Consider the following 21,325-nt stretch of genomic DNA (forward strand, 5'->3'; position numbering starts at 1 on the left):
ACAGGTACTTTATCATTCATTGCTTCATAAATAATTTGTTTAGGCAATAATAAAGGTTGTATTTGAGGTTGAATCCAAGTCCTGCATTTGGAAATGTCTTTACATTATGTAAAAACAAAAGGGAATCATTTTAAATTCTGAATCCAACAGGACAACAATAGCTTTTATGGCTTAGGGAAGCAGGTGAAGCTGAAAATCCAGTGCAAATAAAAGTAAACATGTTCCTTGACATGAACAATTGGAACAAACTACTTCCCATAGTGTGCAAGCTATGCTTCCAGTTAAAATGAGATCTCGAAAGGTACTGTGTAGTAAATTATGTTTTCTAAGGAACAGCTTAAGCACAGTCAGCTAAAATAAACAATTATTTTGTCACTTTATCTTATTGTCTCAGACAGAAAAATGAAAACCCACCCAGCCATTGTTTTCCTCCTCCTCTTCGTCATCAGTTATGGCTCTTCTGAAAACTCAAGTACGTCCAGAGGGTGTGGACTGGATCTTCTCCCCCAGTATATTTATCTGTGTGACCTGGATGCCATTTGGGGAATAGTAGTGGAGGCAGTTGCTGGAGCAGGAGTGCTGACGACATTGCTGTTGATGCTGATTTTGCTAGTGAGGTTGCCATTCATCAAGGACAAAGAGAAGAAGAGCTCATTGGGAATGCATTTCCTCTTTCTCTTTGGGACACTAGGACTGTTTGGGCTGACTTTTGCATTCATCATACAGGAAGATGAAACAGTATGTTCCACTCGAAGGTTTCTGTGGGGCGTTATCTTTGCGTTGTGCTTCTCCTGTTTGCTAGCTCAAGCCTGGAGATTACGTAGACTAGTTCGACATGGTAAAAGTCCATCTGGCTGGCATCTAGCTGGCATGGCAATCTGTCTTATGCTGGTCCAGGTCATTATTGCAACGGAGTGGCTAATACTGACAGTTGTGAGAGATAAGAAGCTGGCCTGCAATTATGAGCCAGTGGATTTTGTTATGGCTTTGATTTATATTATGTTCTTGATGATGGTTACCATGGGAGTCTCTCTGTTCACCCTGTGTGGAAAGTTTAAGAAGTGGAAGAAAAATGGAGGATGCCTCATTATAACGATTTTTTTCTCGATTCTAATTTGGGTAGCTTGGATAACGATGTATCTGTTTGGCAATACTGAACTGAGGAAAAAAGACAAATGGAATGACCCCACTCTTGCCATTGCACTGGTGTCCAGTGGTTGGGTGTTCGTTATTTTTCACGCTATCCCAGAAGTTCATTGCACCATTCTTCCATCACAGCAAGAAAACACACCCAATTATTTTGATACTTCGCAACCAAGAATGCGTGAAACTGCTTTTGAGGAAGATATACAACTTCCTCGGAGCTACATGGAAAACAAAGCCTTTTCAATGGATGAACATAATGCAGGTAAGATTTTACTGTATAAAGGACCCATACTGTCTTATAGTAAGAAAGATAAGAAAATGTATACATTTGCTCAAAGATATTTGTTCTAGTGTATTTGGTTTGTGATAGAGCTCATTCAAAATGCCAATTCCCTCCCCCCCCACACACACACAGTTTTTGTTTTTTTCACAATTTCCCATGAAACTTAAATATTTTGAGGTGTTTCAAAAACTGTAAACTGAAAAATTCCAGAAATGTGTGTGTGGTTTTTTTGTTTGTTATTTTAATGGTGGCCTTTGTTTGAAATAAATTATTTTAGTTTTTAAGGAAGATTCAAATGAAAGGCAAATATTCCGTTTTCATTTGGAAAGAAAAAGGCCACTTTCTGCTGAAAAAAATTTCAGTAGAAAATCTGTAATTAGCTCTAATTGTAAAGATTAAGCTACAAGTAAAATATTTCCCTAATAATATGACCTGAAGTTCACAAGAGAAAATTGAATTTATTCATGCTTCTTGTTCACTCAGCCTGAATTTTTTCTCATTTATACCAGTGTAAATAAGTAGTAACTCTATTGAGATAAAAAAAAAAAAACTTTCTTTGCTCGTGTCAAAAACACATGATTAGCAAGGGCTGAGTTCATGGAGTGCTCAGCATTCTTGGGCCACAAAATAACTGATCATATATTAAATGTATACCTTCTGTCACAGAAATGGGTCCCAAAGTGCTTTTCTGAGACTATATAAATAATGTGCCTGGTGCTTTACAAACAAGTATAAAGACAAAGGTTCTGTCCTGCAATGTTTACATTCTGGATAGAAAATATGTAGACAAAGGATGAAAAGCAGCTGAATGGATGCTCTACAAACTGTACTCGCGATGTATGAAGGAGTTGCTTTGTTTGTCACAAAGTGCAACTGGGGTGAAATATGGCAACTGTGTAACGTGAACAACACCACTAATGCAACATTTTAGGTGACAGGAAATGAAGAATAATAGATCCAATTGAAATCACAGTGAAATTGGCCTTAACTGACTGTTCAAGGGGCCAGCAAAAGTTGGTTGTCTAGCAGAGACAATCAGTAGCTAAAACCGGAACAACATTCTAGTGGAAAGGACACAGGGATACTTATGTGGCTGCTTATGGCAGAGAGCTGCCTGATGGAGGTCCTTAGCGCAGTTTTCCTTCTAGCTGGGTAAGAAGTGGGTTGTATATTTTTAAGGAACCAGCAGCAGAAAGCATCATCGCTGTTCTTAGGTTTCCCTATTGTTAAAGCCACTAAGCATTTTGGACCTGATTCCCACCCCCCACCCCCACTCAGCCCATTTTATACTGTGGTAACTAGAATTACTTCAGTGGAGTTGTTAGAGACTAATGTAGACATAAAAGAACACAGAATTGGGCTGTTTTAAATAGAGAGATGATGATATTACTGTATTATGATTCTCTAAACAAAAGCCCACTGTTGTAATGATTGATTTGTCTCTGATATTTACATGGTGAGGATTTGTAAACTTTTTTAAATCTTCCAAATATATATACTTTTAAAATGGGCCCTTTATCTCTGTTTAGAGATTCTAACGTAGCTCAGCCAAGCTGATCCCTATTTCTAAATAGTTTTTTATTCTTATCCATGCTTGATATTTTTTAATGGAGATTGTTGCAATCTGCTTTGGACTGTGTGTTTCCTTAGTAAAATAGTTATATGCATCATTTTTTCTCCCTAGAATCATTAAATTGCATTATTTACTATAGCCTAAGTTGCACAGTGGTGTTTTAAAATTTGGCATTGTATTTGCAATACAATCTTGTTAGGGAGGTAACTAGATTTTCCCATCTGATATCTCTGGTATTAGTTGTTATGATGAAAAACAAATGTTTGTTTGTGCCCTGTGGAGGTAAAGCTATGTCTTCACTAGAAACATAGTAGCTGCATTGCTTCAGTGTAGACACTCACTACAGTGAGGGGAGGGGTGACAGCTATCCTTTTTAGTGTAGGCCTGGCCTAAGGGTCACCTTGGAAGAGTATCTTGCATACATGTGTGTTGTGAGAATGTTGGTAAAATACTTAGAATTTACACAAAACAGACAATGTTGATGAACTCCCAACACTTCCAGCAAGTGAAATGTATGGGAACTGAGCTACTCCTATAAGGCACACAGGATTTGGTTCTTACCCAAGTTTCCCAGACAATTTTAGGTTTTTAAATCTACAACTTGCTTATTGTTTTTAAAGTTTCTCCTCTATTGTGTTAAAGACATACAGACCGAATGATTAGACAAATGCACAAAGCAAACTGTAAATGTTATAGTAATTTAGGAATTACTTGCAGTAATAGGTGTTTAAAAAAATTCAGCCAGCAACATGAAATTTAATTTGACATTTTCCTGTTAAGATTTATTTGCAAATAGATATGTGAATTACACCTCTACCTCGTATAACGCGACCCAATATAACACGAATTCGGATATAACGCGGTAAAACAGTGCTCTGGGGGGAAGGGGGGGCTGCGCGCTCTGGCGGATCAAAGCAAGTTCGATATAACGCGGTTTCACCTATAACGCGGTAAGATTTTTTTGGCTCCCGAGGACAGCGTTATATCGGGGTAGAGATGTATATAGACAGTAAAATAGATACGTAATACCTTAATTTCAAATGGTACACTGTAATCATCTGAAACTATTTCTTAGTGCATAGTAAATGCCAGTGTAACCATTTATGCTAAAACATTGAGAGGAGGCCAATTTATATATTAAAAAAGATGTATTACTGATTGTGAGATGGACATGTTTAAATATTGACCTGTGAGTAACATAATAATACATAGTATTTAAATAGTGCTTTTCATCCATCCTTTTTAAAGTGCTTTCCAGAGGAGGTAAGTATCATTAAAAACTAAATTTCACATGTGTGTGTTTGCAGGGCCAGGGCCTAAAATTATGTGTAATAAACTATTGTAAGGTAAAAGATCAATATTGATCTTCATCTCTGTGCACAACTCCTATTGATAGGAGTAGCAGTAGTAGGGTGACCAGACAGCAAGTGTGAAAAATCGGGACGGGGGTGGGGGGTAATAGGAACCTATATAAGAAAAAGGCCCAAAAATCAGAACTGTCCCCATAAAATTGGGACATCTGGTCACCCTGAGCAGTAGACTGAGGGCAGTATACAGCCCTATGAATTATGATCAATTTTAAGTCTTGCTGTACACATGGGGTGAAATTCTAGCTCCAGCGAAGTCAATGGCAAAACTCCCATTGACTTCACTGGGGCCAGGATCTTACCCACTGACTCTAGAACTGTAACGTGAATTAAATGTAAGAGAGAAATTCTAGTTCATGAGCGGCTGAAACAGGCATGTTTTGATCTACAACCTCATACCTATCAATAATAATATTGAGGTGTAGAACAACTGTAATGACACAGTTTGCATATACAAATGAAGGCATATTGTCCGGCTGCAGCTGAGTTCAGTGAAGCCTATTGTTCACCTCTGAACTAATCAGATAGCATATGCAAATCTCTGCTGCCTGACTGGCTCAGAGGTAAATAGCCACACCTCTTAACTTCATCTCTCATTTAACATGTATATATTAAAAGAAGAAAAATGATGCATTAAAATTCATGACTGTCATAATGGATAGACTACCAGATATTACTGATATAAACAGCATTTTATCTTTTGCTTCAAGACATCTTCATGATCAACCTATTCAAAAGCAATATTCGTGTAATATTTCTAGTTTCTCAAAGTAACTATAGGAGATATTTGGAAAATCATTATGCACTAGGCATTCTGAAATAATGCTCAGGGGGTTGTGTTCATGGCTCAAACAATATTTTGCATGTCTTTTTTCTGAATATGAAAAGATGCAGAAATGTTGTTTTACTTTACCGCTTAGACTGAAGGATACCTGATGGGAAACACTAATGAAAAACACATCAGCAGTTAGAATTTAGCTCCAGTTATTTCTTCTTTTCCTGTGCCAAGCAGTTTCTTTAATTTAAAAGTAAACTCAAAGATGCAACCCAAAATGTATAAATATAACGACAGAGGTAGAATAAAACTGAGGGACGAAATCATGGCTTTAAGTCAATGGCAAAACTACCTCTGACTTCAGCGGAATCCGGATTTCACCCTAGATCACTCTTGTAACTTTTAAAAATATGTATTATTCTGACACATGAAAAGAAGGGTTTGATTTGTTTGCATGAGAATAAAACTGTCTCTTGTTCTAAACACAGCTTTAAGAACGGCAGGATTTCGCAATGGCAGCTTGGGAAGCCGACCTAGTGCTCCCTTTAGAAGCAATGTTTATCAGCCAACTGAGATGGCAGTTGTGCTAAATGGTGGGACTGTAAGTATAAAAATGTGATAATGTACGAGTCTTGGGTATATAGTGGGGAATGTGCAACCGCTACTTATTGAATGAACTTCTGAGGTTAGACTGCTTGTTCATATGCAAGAAAACACTATAAATGAAATCTCTAGCAGCGAGTATGCATGTAATGCTTCCATTCCCCTCTTGAGATTATTCAATTAAAAAAAATTTGGACTTCTTTACTTGGCCATTCAGTTTAGATTGAATGAACCAAGTTTTCTGCTGACTATCCATATCCAGTACCTCCTTTGGACAAATGTAACAAAGTGACAGTTAATAACAGTCTGATTTCTGCAACATTCTGCAAGTTACACTTTTGGTTACAGTCCAGTATATTCTTTGGCATAAGAATCTTTGCTGCAGATAGCTGATATCACAATTTCACTTTCCTTGTAAAATCTATATTTTTTACTATATGGTGAACACCAATTGAGGTGTACTACCCTTGGAAAGAAATATATAAGAGGGGCATGTAAAATATCTTGTCTAATGTGAATTAATTTTCCTCTCAAACAATGGTTTGGCATGCTATTATTTGATAGATATACTGTTATTCAAGGTCATTGCAAGAATGGCTTAGAGATCTGATGCCAAAAAGCCTCTCTAAATTTCATTCCCATTGTGTGTATAATTTGCACTTGAGGAATTGCATATAGCTCTCTCCTCTCGTTAAGAAAAGGAGAATTTTCATTCCCACATTTTCATGCATACCTACATGCTTCTTAAAAATTTACTCATGGGCTGGTTTACACTCATGTAAGTTGGGATTTCATTATTTTAAATCATGAGCTGATTCCATAACTCAACCTGCACATTAAAAAAAACCACAAGGAAGCTGATCTGACTGAAGGTTTTTTTTGTTAAGTAAGTAGAGTTTGAATTTATTATAGGGAACAAGAGTTATTAGATCTCAGGATTTTCCTTTCCTGGGTAGTACATTGAGTGATACATCATTCAAAAGTGATGTAAATACGCTCATTCCTTGCTCTCAGAATAATTTACAGGGCCCATAATGAGCACCATACTTTTGGGTGCCGGCATTAATCCATCCCTATATTCCCTTATACCAGAATAAGCAGCTCAGAGAAGAGGCAGCTTAAGGATGAAGAGCTAGAGAGATTTTCTGGGGGTAGACACAAAGCTTGTTCCTGGAGAATAATTGCACATACAGTAGTTAAAGATGATTACCTTAGACAGTAAAGCAAAATAGACTAATATATACATATTCATCCCTTTTTCTTGTGGTGAGGTACATGTATTGTACAAACTGAAGATAAGCTTTGCTGTACCTTTTGTTGTAGAACTGATAATGCTATGACTACTAGACATGTAATGTAGCATATGTTAACACTGATTTCTGAATAGTCTGGAACTCTTAGTTATGGGTTTATTATCCTTATTTCCAGATACCAACTGCTCCGCCAAGTTACACTGGAAGACACCTCTGGTGAAAGGCTATAGGTTCTACAGATAAGAATCTTTGTTACAAATATTATTCCCTGGCAATGTCTTTCTAAGGGAGGAATCAATAATACCACAACAAAGCAGCCAGACATCCAGGAGCTTTGGAATCCTTGAGAGGATTTTATGTAAATGTGAATACTGTTAAACTGATAAGCTAAATCACAAAAACAAAACTCTGCAAAATTCAGGATGAATTTAATTTAAAATAGAAATAGGCACACTTTGAAATGGAAGAGAGGACAATATGCATTCTTAAATGTGAGATATAATCTGTCTGTAACTAGTGTGCGAGGCAAGCCTGATTTTGGTTGGTTTCCAGCTGTTTGCAAAAAAAACAACCCCCTCTCCCGCCCTTACCAACTTAATCCATGCTGCCATAAGAGATTGCCATTACAGTGTGAAAGTATGCAGGGTTTCTTCCTACTTTCTTTTTTTCTCTCTTCATTTCAAGTGTTGTGAAGTGTCTTGGTTGCTCCATTATCCATCTTTATGTGAATGTCATTTAGGGTCAAGCATCATCAGTCTGTGGCAACTAAATTACCATTTCTCAACAATGAGACATGATCCACTTAAGGGGGGGAAAAAAGTATCCGATTTGGTTGTGGTGAAAGGAAATGACTGTGTATGCTTCATGCAACTTTGTCAAACAACATTTGTGAAGAGTGAAGGTAGAGGCAGATCACCTCAGCAATGTAGAATCAGACACTGCAGTTCAAGATGCTGTCTCACTCCAGAGTACAAACAGAACCACGTGTTCTCAAACCCTTGAGAATTTTTTTTAACGTATGTACACTTGGGGGCACTAAGTCAAATTATGGAGGGACAAGCTTCAGCAAAGGCTCTTAGCTGAGGAGAGAATGTGGCTTGGGGTTGCCAAAAGGAGTCCCATAATATTACACAGAACTCGGTTTGTGTTCTGATGGCTGATCCTGTAAGGTGCCAAGCAAAAACTCAAGGGGATGGGAAGGTATCGATCACCTTCCAGGAGGAGCTTGGTAACTTGCGGGATTGGACCCTCTCTTCCTACTGTTGGAACTGGTGCCGAAACCCCTGCTCATGGGAGTAGCCCTATTGACTGCAATTGTTTGTGCATCTTAATGTATTTGTGTCTTTTAATGCATAGCTAGTAGAGTCTCCACTCTGGAGGTTCAGGGTTTTTTGTGTTTTGGAGTTGGGATAAGGTAGACTCTTTACCAAGGCTTATCTAGGCTATGTAACAAGTTCTTACTGCCCATTATTCTTGCCATGGTTTTCGTTACTTTAAAGCGAATCATTCCTTTATTATTTAGCATTTAATACATATCAAACATTGAAAGCATCATTGTATCCTCATTGTTTGGTCAACATTACTCCTAGCTTTCCTAGATACTAAAAGCAATTGTTTTTACATGAGGGTGTGGGTTACGTATAAGGGTAAAAATTTTGCATATGTTGTAATAAATATATATATATATTCTATTTTCAAATGAAAAATAAAATTATAATATACAAAGAAAACTGAATAGCTCAGTAGCTTCACAGAAGGATACTATTTGCTGCATACTGCAAAAAGAAAAATAAGTGTTTATTTTTTTAAAAGGCTCCCTGTTTCTTCATGTACCTCATTTCTACAGTAAACAGACCTAATCCTGTAGTCTTGTACTCACATGAGTAGGCCCCATTGACATCAATAGGTCTACTCACAGGTGTAAGGGCTGCAGGATCTGGCCCTAAGCATTACACACAAGATATATTTTGCCATTCTTGCCATGATCACCTTATAGGGTTTTATTTCTAACAGCCCTTCTGGTTCAGGAACCATACTTTTCTGTCATGCATGATTAAAGGAACATGTTAGATCCATGTCTGATGTTTCCAATAGAGGCAAAGTGGAAGCATGTGCTTGCTTTTAAGAGAGAAAAAAAATGGTTTTAGTCTCTTGTTTAGGTAACTAGATTGTCTAAGAAACTGAGTAGACTAGAGGTGGATATTGCATGCTATCCAGTAATCTAGAAGTACCTCTAGCTGTTAAAGTCGTGATCAGATAAAATGATATTTTTGATAATTAATGGTTACTATCCCAGAAACTGCATAATTTCTAGTAATATAAAACCTAGTGGTGATGTGTGTCTGCAAAAGTTTCATTTTAAACCGTCAATTTAAAAAATGTTAAATTCTCTGAAAAGGTCTTTATTGTAAAAATGTATAAGATGACCATGGCATAAATGGGAGGGCAGCTTTCTTTTAAAAGATTTATCATGCTACAGCTGAGAAGTATACATTCAGTACTATACACATTTTATAGACCTTGGATAAATTCTTTCCAGGATAGTTATTTTGTAAACATTTACGTGGTGTTCAGTTTTCTAGATGGGAATGGATTAACAAAGTAAGGGCCTAGTCCTGCTCCGAAGGAAGTCAGTAGGAGTTTGAGGCCCTAAGCGCAGACCAGGCCAGATCCTGCAAACCTTTGCTCACATAATTAGTCTAGGGTTGACAACCCTCCAGGATTGGCCTGGAGTCTCCCGGAATTGGCATCAATCTCCAGGTGATTATTGAAAGCAATCCAGGAGATTTTAACAGGATATTTTAAGAAAGTGACATCACATCATGGGGGGGGAAAGAGGGAAATCTCCCGGAATAGCTTCAGAGTTGGCAACCCTAAATTAGGCTTTGTCTACACTACCAAGTTTTGTTGACAAAATTTATGTCAACACTCAAAAGTCGACAAAACAAAAATCGCCAAAGGATGTTCACACTTGCTCCCTCTGTCGACAGATCATGTCCACATTGTGGGCACCATCATCGACAGTGTGAGCAATGCACAGTGTTGTGGAAAGATGGAACGGATTGCTGCACATCATGGGAGGATTCCCTCTGAGTTCTCCCTCAGCAGCCGGGAGCCGCATCATGAGTAGTTCTGTGAGCTCTCCATGCTGAGGAATGTCAAAGCAGTGCAGCAGTCTTTCCTCTCCCCCTCCCTGTGACAGCAGTCTGCCTGCCCCTGTGTTCCTAGTGCAGGGCAGAACAGGCGTAGTCCAATGATTTGCTCTTTGTTCCCCACAGGGAGCAGCACACTTCCCGCAACTTGGAAAGGGAAGGGGCGCATGCTTGCAGGGCAGCAGAGATCAAAACACTGAGCAGAGCGATCAGGGCAGGCATTGTGGGATACTGGCGGAAACCAGTTCTGCCGACAAAACAAACAGCAGTTTCTACACTGGCTCTTCGACAATAAAGGAAGGGGAAAAGAAAAAACATCTCTCGTAGGGGTGGAAGATTTGTGTCACCGAAACCGGACGTTTTTCCCGAAAAAAAGTCGCATTGCAGTGTGTAGGCTCTCTCTGTTTTGTTGCCAAAAGGCAGTTTTTGGCGACAAAACTTGGTAGTGTAGAGAAAGCCTCAGTTCCATTGAGTGGTCATGTGAGTTAGGACTGTTCACATTAGTAATAGCATGCAGGATTGGGTCTGCAATTTGGAGTGGCGGAGGTGTGTTAACTGATTAGAAGAAGGAGTTTATTCATTTTCCAGCTTCACACAACTAGAATAAGCAACTTATTTTTGCCATTTGATAGTTAATGCCAAATGCTCCAAATAACGTGTGACTGAAGGCACCTTTGTTTTAATTTATTTTTATTAATGTAAACAAGTTGTTTACTTCTGCCTTTTAGAATGTAGAGCATCTGTGATCAAAGTACTACGTAACTGTAAACACAAATCTTTCAGGATTGTTATAATTAGCTTTTATACTATAAAAGCTACTATGTTGTCCCTTTTAAAATTAATAATGGTTATTTCCTTCTGGCTCTTACCTAGACAGAAAAATAAAATCCTAAAACATTTTAAAACTTTGTTACAGAAAACATTTCTGTAGGAAGTGGCTTCTATTCAATGGCTAGAAAGCAGTTCACAGCCATACATTAAGACCCAGTCCCAACTGCAGTGGGAGTTGAGGGTGCTTACCACCTCCCAGGAGAAGTATAGCACCTTATAGGATGGAGCCCTAAGTGCACACAGTTGTTTCGATAAATAAGGTAGATGTCAACTGTTGCAGAGCTTGCTAGTTTGTATTTCGTATCAGACAGGTATCATGGTTGGCTATGTTTGAGTTTGATGCCTTGGGTCTAACCAAAGGCTGTGCAAAAGGGAGCACTGTAACTTTTATAATTAAACAATTGGACTATTCTACCAGCTTACAAGATTACCCAGCAGGTGCTTTTTATTAATTGAGGAGAGCTAATGCTCATTTTTGATAGATAATATATATTTATTAAATGTATTAATGTGTGTTTTATAACGTACCTTTTTTTCCGCTGGTTGTTGCATACTGATATCTTAAGTACACCTCTGAAGGATTTTCAAGACAATCAATGTGTACCATAATGACTGTATAGAAGTATACAAAATTAAAAAGGTTGTAAAGCATGGGCAAATGTTTTATTTTCAAAATGCTGTTCTTAACAAAAAATAAAGGCATTACTATTTACTTACAAGGTTTGTGGTAACTTGGAGTTATAGTTTACCTTAATCTTTAAATACCCCATAGCCTATTGATATTAGAGACAGAATTAGCCTGTGGAGTATCCCACCAAGTTGGTGATATTAGGTGAAATGGTACCAATATTAGTTTTGACTATACATCTTATCAAGCACCATTTAAGTCAATGAGATTTGTCAGACTTAAAATTTGTCAACTCTGTAAATAGCTTTTCTAAATGTGACGTTCAATCTGGTGCAAAAGGCCCACCGATGACGTATCCACTAGGGAAACTAAATAGATAGTGGGGCAAACTGTGAGGCCCTTTAAGGGTCTGCATGCTCACTGCCTTGTACCTTCTGTAGTTACCTATACCTATGCAAAAATGGGTCTAAACTGCTACCATTTTGCTCTAATCATACTCCCTTGGCACAGACAAGTGACAACACAAGGCCCTCAGACTGTTTTTAAGGAGTGTTGAGCAACCATAGCTCTCGCTGACTTCAGCTGGAGTTGTGGATGCACAGCGTATCTGACAGTTTGGGCCCTTGGGGTAGATTCTTAGCTGGTGTAAATTATTATAGCTCCACTGAAGCCAAGGGAGCTATGCCCATTTACAGCAGCTGAGAATCTGCCCTTTCATTTACACCCAGATCTTGTATGGGCAGAACTGCCATTTATTTCAATGGGAGTTTTCTATCTAGCTGGAAACTTTTGCCTGAGTGTTTAGGACTGGGCATGAAGCCTTTGGCCAAACTCAGCTCTTGTTATAAGTGGGCACAATTCCACTGATTTCATAGTGTTCACTTATGCCAGGGCTGAATTTTTGCCCATGGTGTGCTGAATGACTGCAGAACCAGGTCCTTATGTGGCCCATCTTGATGTACAACACTTCACATATTAAAGCAAGCATGTAACTCTAGGAGAATTTCCAAATCAGATAACCAACCATACAAGAAACTCAGTCCATGAGCTCTGTATTTTGCGGTGTTGGTGAAACAAACAAAATCGAAACTCCAGAACGATCTGGTGTAGGTTCTTCTGCGTCTAATTTGCTTCCCACTGCAACCATATAAAAACAAAAATATTAAATGTTTAACTTTCTGCAACACACACAGGAACGGAAGTCATTTCTACATTTCTATTGTAAGCACACTACCTGCATCATAAACGAGTAACCAAACAATCATCATTTTTAGAAATGCATAGCATCTTTCCCTGAAAAAATTCTGTCCTCAGATCCTCGTACACAATCCTCACTGACATTCATGGGCATTGTCCCTATGTAACTGGGACAGTTACATAGGGACAAGGCAGAATTTTTCTTCTAATTAGAAGTCATCAGGATTGTTCACTGGGGAGTCAAATAAAGTAAAAGCAGTTGAGGGTATGTCCACACTGCAGTTAAAATAAAAACCTGTGGCTGGCCAGTGCCAGCTGACTCCAGCTCGCAAGGCTTGGGCTAAGGGGCTGTTTAACTGTGCCAGAGACATTTGGGCTCAGGTTGCAGCCTGATCTCTAGGACCCTGCGAGGTGGGTGGGTCCCAAAGCTGGCCTCAGCAAAAACGTCTACATTAAACAGACCCTTAGCCTGAACCCCGTGAGCCCGATTCAGCTGGTACGGGCCAGCCACAGGTTTTTATTTGCTGTGTAGACATACTCTAGCTTTTATTTAAAAATTCTTCAAAGTCAAGAAACTCAAATGACAGATCAAGTCTTCCTGCTCACCAAATTTATCTGTTGTTTTCAATTACTAGGGACAACAGCAAGGTCAATAAAAAATAGTTTCCTCGGTGTCACAGTGCAAACAAGAATGTGATCCATGTGATATAGAACGGTCTGCCAAATTGGAGGGGGGGGGGGGAGGGGAAAAAAAAATCAGCCAAACAACGAGCACAGGGTTGCTTGCTGGAGTAAACAATCCTAAGTGAACAATCCCTTCCCCTCTTACCCCCCCCCCCCCAAATAATAGTAAAAAGCTCCACCCTGTAGTGAAAGCTCCTTTTCAAAGCTCTAAGTGCTATAATGCAGATTATTGTAATAATTTTCTCTGTTGAGACAAGCAATCAGCCAAGTTCTGAGATATCCAATGTCTATATTGTGCTGTTCTTAAAGAAAACTTAACAGACTTTTTATACTATCCATTGCCTGCACTTCAGAAGGGGGCTGCAGAGTTCAGCTCTTCCAGCCAGAGGACAGTTATGTTGGGAAGCCTGTATGCAGGAAAGGAAAGGAAACGGTCCAGTATAGCTTAACTACTCCAGTGAGAGGTGCAAAAAAAAAAAAAAAAAAACCCAACCCTCTTACATATACAGATAGGTCTGGGCACAATGGGTCCATGTTCTAATTTAAACTTCCTGACTAAGTTTCCCCAGCCTGGAAGATCTCAGCTTGTGGGCAAACATACCAGAAAACTTTTGGAGGTGAGGAAACTCAGCACTTGGTAGCGTTACACTCAAAAATAAGTTTTCTAAGAAACCCAAATATGGCTGAGATTGCAAGGTACACCACAGGCCCCACAGTGGAAAAGACAATGTTGGTACATGTGCAATGCCTGGTTGGTACAAGACTTTCTTTTGATACATCACTTGTCTTAGTGGATGCTAAGTAGAAAAATTAAACTGATTAAAAATGTATTCCAAGTTACTGTGATGAATGTAACAGTTTTGCACCATGTATGGAATATTCACTAATGAACATTTAATATTCCCAGAATACTATGAGGTTACTCTTTACAAGTGTTTCCTAAGACTCAGAACCTTCCACATATTGTTCAACATTCAAGTGAAACAGGCTGGGTAAACAGGTATTTTAGAGGTGCCCAGTAGCAGTGCCGTGGTGTTCTATCACAGACCACGCTGTTTAGGCATGACATTTTCAAAGCTCATCACACTAAAACACAGAGCACAGGTTGTCAGCCTGAATTTGGATTTCAAAGAGTTATTTCAATAGCTTTAGACATTCTCTTGCTTCTAAGATGGGCAAAAATGGAAGCTTTCCTTGGGTTTCAGATGTATGGGAAGATTGGGAAAAATCTCTTTTGTTAAGCCTCTTCACTGGAAACAATTTGGAAAAATATATTTTTCAGACAGCTAGTCCTCAAACTGCACTAACAACAATTAATATTTTGAAAATAGTAGGCCAGCTCCTTGGCTGGTGTAAATCACCATAGCGCTCTTGTAGAGCAAGTGGAGTAGAGCAACAATGATTTACACTAGCTGAGGATCCAGCCCATTGTTCCCAGACAACCAAGATATTTAAAGGAAATACATCATGTGAACATGAACTGCTTACAAGCATACTAATTATGTGCAGGATCCTGCTCCCACTGAAGTCAATGGGAGGCTTGCCATTGCATTCAGTGGGAGCATGTTGAGCCCCCTTATCTGTTTTCTAGCTTTTTTACAAATTGTTTTAAAAACAAGTTGTACTTCAGTTGTACAGGTCCATTTGGTCCATCTGCTTCACAATGTAATGATGCTGGAACGCATTCACAGTAGGGTGACCAGATGTCCCATTTTTAAAGGGACAATCCAGTATTTAAGCTCTTGGGCAGGTGTCCCAACTTTTTCTTTAAAATATGCAAATTGTCCCGTATTTTCTATCTGATCGCCATCAGTATTGGTGCTGGGTCCTGCTGCTGGCCAGATCCCTGTTCACCAGCCACCCTCCCACCAGCAGTGGAGGGGGGGGGGTGTCCAGTGGCTGACCATGGAGGTGGGGGTGCAAGGCTGGTGGCGGGGCAAAGATGCAGCATGCGGGGCTGGCCGCTCCCCTTGCTGGTCCATCAGTGCAGCCCCTGCTGAGTGCCTGCTTTCGGGCCCCCCCATCCCATTTCTGGCTGGCACTGGCTGTGCGCTGCAAGCTGCAGTGGCTGGTGTGTGTGAGCAGGTGCCAGGCAGCGGCTGGCCATGTGTCGCATCTGTTGTCTACCCATCAGCCCTTTATGTGCTTCCCCTCTCACTGTCCTCTCCCAGCCCCATTGCGCCTCCATATCCCCCCCGACAGGGCATGTCCCGCTCCCAGCGCTGTGTGGAGAACCAGCCCCTGGTCGGAGTACTCAGCTCGCCAGCAGGCTCCTTCCTTCCCCCACTGCCTCTGGCTGGGGCACCCTGGGAAAGTCCAAGACCCTCCAGCTCAGGGTGCTGGCCAGGAGGTGCTCAGACCTGCATATGCCAAAGCCCCACACTGGCGGGGGAGGAGGAAGCGATTTCCAGCCTGTGCATGCCCTGAACGTGCAGGCTCCATAGCAGCCCTCAGGGCAAGGGCTTAGCACCATCGTCACCCCCCCACCCTGGGTCCTTCCCCCAGGGAGCGCAGGGCTGCTCGATCCCCTAGGCACCCTCCCCTGCTGCGCCACCTCTCTGGCCAGGCTGCCCTTGAAGCCCCTATAGTCAGGTTCCCTGGGCCCTGGATAACAACAAATCCTTAGGGCTTAACCCCTTCCTGCCCGCACTGACAGGAGGCATAACCCAGCTGCCTAGAGATGTTAGCTACCTTTTGACACTGCAGGCAGGCAGGAACAAGCTGCTTCCAGTCATGGGGGGGGAAGGGGGGGGAGGGGCGGGGGAGGAGAAGAGATGAACTCTGGAAAAACGGCCTGATCATCCCTCCCCCTGCGGCTCCCATCCCACCCAGTGCTGAAAGGCTGCTGCTGGCCACATTCTGGTGTGAACCCTGGTAGAAAGCGGGGGGGGGGGGAGGGGGAGCAGACGAGGCGGCGCCAGGTACTAGGAGAGGTGGTTCCGTCCCAGGGGCCCAGCCAGGCATGGAGGGTGGAGAGCACCGGCCAGGAAGGATGAGGTTGGTCAGTCACCCCCCTTCCCCCCCCATGTGAGAGAGGTGTACGGGAGTGAGTGTGTGTCACCCCTCCCTGTGTGAACCCTAAAGCCTTAGGGTACGTCTTCACTTACATCCGGGTCCGGATGTAAGCAATCGGTTTTCTGAGTTCGATTTATCGCGTCTGGTTAAGACGCGATAAATCGATCCCGGATCGATCCCGGAAGTGCCCCGGATCGATCCCGGAAGTGCTCGCCTTCGACGCTGGTACTCCAGCTCGGCGAGCGGAGTACGCAGCATCGACGGGGGAGCCTTCCTGCCGCGTCTGGACCGCGGTAACTTCGGACTAAGGTACTTCGAATTCAGCTACGTTATTAACGTAGCTGAATTTGCGTACCTTAGTCCGAAGTGGGGGGTTAGTGTAGACCTGGCCTTTAAGATAAGAAGGTTAAAAAAAAAAAAAAAAAAAAAGAATCCAACTAGCAGTATTTCTTTTTAACAGGGGTTTAGTCAACTTGATGTTAATTTGAACGTTCGTACTGCATAGTTCTCATTGATTACCATTGAACTCACTTGAAAACGAGTAATTTTACCAGGTGTCCTGTATTCAGCATAGGGAAATATGGTCACCCTAGTTCACAGACATCACAGATCTGCAATTCTATTGTGTTGGAGAGAGCAGGTTGCTCACTGGAGAGGTTTTTTTGGGAATTGCAGGGGAGGGAAGGGGGAAGTTCTGGACATATTTCCCCAGGGTAAACTGCAAGAGAATGCCAGTTCTGTAGTGGCTATGATGGCTGTGCACAGATGTCACTCATTATGTCTGGAAAAACAAAAGGAATGAGAAAATGGAGTTGCCCAGCTGTGTTCAAACAGGCAATGAAAAAAATTAAATATATATTGCAAAAGTCTGAGGTACCACCCACAAAGCCGACCCTCGTGGAACGGGCTCCAACTAAAGGCAATAACACAACTCCAAAAGGCTTCAGTGCCACAGGAGGTGTGAAAGGCAGCCTCGGAAACATACAGCAGCTAGTTTAAGAAATGTAGTTACACCAACACTAGTGAAATCTTACTTCTGAGACAGGGATCCTTTTTGTGTTCTGTGTTTGTACATAATGGTTTCCTAGTCCCTGACTGGGGCTACCATAATACAAGTAATAAATAAAAAAAGGAAACCTAAGATTCTTATTCTTAAGTAAGTTTCTAGCCATCATGGTTGAAAAGGAGAGCTTGAAAATGTGACATGAATGTAATCTAAAGGCTCAGACTGCAGCGGACAAATAAAATCTCAAATCTTAAAAATAAAATTTCATAATTAAGACAATCTCAATTTTTTAAGGCTTGACTTGTGATTTTTGAGTGTTTGGGGTTGGTAGCACTGGTATAATACCGTTCAATATTTACTCCCATTTTTTAAGGGTTTCATATCTTCAATATTTCAAAATCACATTTGTTACAGTTTTAAATTGTTATGACATTTTTGAGTTGTCAGAACTGGATTTCTATCTTTTTACTGATTAATAAAGGCCTGTATTTTAAAATATATATATCAGAACCTCTTTAATCCCCACAGTACTAAGGCATTGTCTAATTCATGCAATCCTGCTCCACCAGTAATGGAAGTCAGTTAGGAATTCTGCAATTGACTTGGATGGGAGCAGAAGCAGGCTTTGAATGAGCAGGTTTAGCAGTACTTGGTACTGAGCTACATAATAAACATGGTTATGTATCAGTATGGCTACTGTTATGTTCTTAGAACTGTGGGTCATTTTACATACTGTACCACTTATGTGCTGCAATACTTACACACAGATGGTAAGGGAAGGACTGACTTTGAATTTGTTAGGTGCCCACTGAAACATGTAAAGCCAAAGGGGGAAATTCAAAGCACTCAGTGGAGTTTTGTAGCTGCAAAACTCTGAGAACTGCATGGTTAAAACTTCAGGGTTACTATTAACATTTGTGCCCTATTTAGTTATGCATTAAGTTCATACAACTTTACCACCTATAGGAGACAAAGGAGGTCGTTTTTCATGGGCAATCCTAGCACACAAATTCTGAGTCAAGACTGAAATGTTCTGATTGAAGATTTGGTTGTTTCAGCAAAACCATGAACAAGGTTTGACCTACTTCATACATTACTTCACAGTATAACTGGTGTTTGACAATATCCTAGGAATACAAAAGGTTTGCACACCCATACCCTTGATTTTTTTGTAAATCATAGGGAATCAGTGAATTACAGTTAACAATTGAAACATTTGAAAGTGATAATGAAAAATGCCACAGATTTGACAGACTGTGGTACAATAAGACTATAAGAAAATTAAGTCCCATTAAAGAAAAGCTGTTTGGTCTAGCTTATTAGCAGGGGCTTAGTATAAAATATATATAGAACGGAATATCATCCTAGCATCCGAGGGAAATGCCAGCCTGAACATGAAATTGGAGCTGCTAGCAGTCATGCTGGAACAAGACTTGGTTTTTAAAGAGACAGTGACTTTTTTAAATGTTTATTTTTTAGCTCCTTGCTCTTAGAAGTCTCCAGCTAGCCTACTACTGGTAAAACCTTTCGCTTCAAGAGATCCTCAACCAACAGTGATAGGAAACTGATACTGTGAAGGAAACATTCTATAAGCTAGAAGTTAGGCCCACAGATATGCCACTTATTTATGAATCCAAAGCAGCACCTCCTGTTGAGCACTCCAACGGCGATGATTCAACACAACATATATGTAAAAGGAGTAGTAGGATGATGAATCTTTGTGCTGACTCTTCTCTGAGCCAGTAAAAGAGTTTGTAAAGTGCTTATACTTGGCTTAAAAACTGTTTAGTCTTATATCTATGTGTACGCAGCTCTCCCGTCTGCATAAAACCACCTCCACAAGCTGAAAAAGCTATGTCGGCTGAAGATTTTCTCATGCCAACGTAGCACTGTGCAGATAAGGGCTTATGTTGCTGAGGGGGGTGGTTTTTTCACACACCCCTGAGTGACATAAATTATGCCGACACAGACTGTAGTGTAGTGACATAGAAACTGGTTTAGGCTAATACAGGGCCTGACCAACCATGCTAGGTGCTGAGTACCCTCAATGGCCTGTGACAGCAATGGGAGTGGGGTACTTGGCACCTCACAGGACTCCCGCACACCATTTGCACAGGTAGAATCATTATTTAAAAGCAGTTTGCAGCCCAGTCTGTTTTAAGGCAACTAGATTTACTCCGAATGTTTCTGGAATTCCATTCCATTCCTATGCATCACGCTTGCCCTGGGCCTTCATTCCTTTAAGCAACACACAGAGGAATTGGTGACCTGAGATCAGCACTCCCTACTGCTCAGAAAGAAACCCACAGCAAGAGAATAGATTTGTTTCTGGAAAACTAACACGCAATGGCCAAAACACAAACCTAAACAGATAGGATGAAAATCTAGGCAAAGAGGAGACTGGACAGAGAGAAGAAAAATCCAGAACAAAGGCAGTCTGAGCACCATAGATCGGTTGTGTCTATAAAATGGGGAAGGAAAAACAGGAGAGAGTCTGGAAATGGAGGAGAGGTGAAAAGGGAGGGATGCAGGCCAGCAAGGGAGAGCTGGACAGAATTGGGAAGGGGTGGGGGAAATGGGGTGTGCTACTACAATAAATGGTGCAAGAGAGCTGGCCCAGGAGGGGGACTTCTGCAACTGGAGAGAATGGAAGGGAGCCAACTTGGGCAGAACACAGGAGTGTCCCTTTACCAGGTCTGCTGATGAGGTTTCACGGAAACTGCATTTACACCTATGAGACAACCATACTGCTGAAATTTCTACTACATAGAAAATATGCCAGTCCCTCTCCAGTCCCTATTTATACTCTCAGGCACAAGATACATGAGCAGGCACAAGCATCACCCACTGCTCATTAACCACAGTGCAAAATGTGGGCCCTAGCACCAAGTGGAATTTAGCAGCTAGCAATATGTATTCTCTGTAATGCACCATGCACATCGCTGCTACTCTATAAATAACATGGCAAAGCTCTACAGTAGTTTGTGGCCTGTCGAAGCATGAACAGTACCAAAGCTCTGTATTTGATAATCACTACGTTATCCCTTCTTCCCACCCACGTTTTACATCCTGCCAAACACATTAAGAAGAGTTCTGGAAATGCACATTGGAATATTTCAACTATTTATTGAATCAAAAGGAAATCTTTGATTTTGGTTTTTTTTTAATTGGTTTACATTTTGTAAAACAGGATTCAGTGTTGTAAAACCATTTACTGCTTGTGGAGTCCAGGAAAGTACTGAAGAATTTTTTTAATTGGTAATTTGCACTTTTTTGCTTCCTTATCATTTATGAAGGTGGCCATAAAGGGTGGTGCTGGTAGTTTTATTTTATTTTCCTGCTTGTTTTTTTACTGTTCAAATATCAGGAGTGTCAAGTCTGGTTTTGTTGAAGGCTTTGGTGGAGGTATTAAATTACTACTGTGGGCCCTTACACCTTAACTGAAGGGGCAGGGGTGTTCAGCCTTTCCCCCCAAGTGTTTATATACACTGGAGCGAGGTTAACAAAAAGGAGATAAAGCAAAACCCCTAAATGATCAAAAAAATCCCAAAGAGTTATAAAAAAAAAAAAAAAACCCCACACACCTCTTTCCCTTTCAACTGTTCTGCTTGTATTTTCATCATGTTGCAATTTCACTAGTGTTCTGGTCACTAGTCTTCCAGAGAAAACGTAAAAAATGAGAACACTCCCTCACCACTAGCACCCTCCCCCCCACCTTTTTTTTTTTTTTTTTTTTTTTTTTTTTTAAGTTGTATTTATTTCAGCCTTTTCTCTGCATCACAAAAAGGCACAAGCTCTTCTTTCCCTTTGCA

General features: G+C 40.7%; 2 protein-coding genes across 2 annotated transcripts in view; one reads left to right on the forward strand and one right to left on the reverse strand.

Annotated features, from left to right (window-relative positions):
* Positions 1 to 396: 396 nt before the first annotated feature.
* On the forward strand, positions 397 to 7,220 carry GPRC5B (G protein-coupled receptor class C group 5 member B). The gene is made up of 3 exons (XM_065412611.1): positions 397 to 1,408; positions 5,633 to 5,745; positions 7,176 to 7,220. Exons 1-3 carry the CDS (start codon positions 403 to 405, stop codon positions 7,218 to 7,220), a joined length of 1,164 nt encoding a protein of 387 aa, XP_065268683.1. The 5' UTR covers positions 397 to 402.
* Positions 7,221 to 12,647: 5,427 nt separating this feature from the next.
* IQCK (IQ motif containing K) overlaps positions 12,648 to 21,325 on the reverse strand; it is a 95,208-nt gene continuing 86,530 nt past the window's right edge. Inside the window, exon 9 of the mRNA XM_065412757.1 lies at positions 12,648 to 12,748. Coding sequence (XP_065268829.1) covers positions 12,648 to 12,748 — 101 coding nt within the window. The remainder of the gene's footprint in view (positions 12,749 to 21,325) is intronic.

The sequence above is a fragment of the Emys orbicularis genome, chromosome 10 (genome assembly GCF_028017835.1).
Source record: "Emys orbicularis isolate rEmyOrb1 chromosome 10, rEmyOrb1.hap1, whole genome shotgun sequence".
NCBI lineage: Eukaryota > Metazoa > Chordata > Testudines > Emydidae > Emys > Emys orbicularis.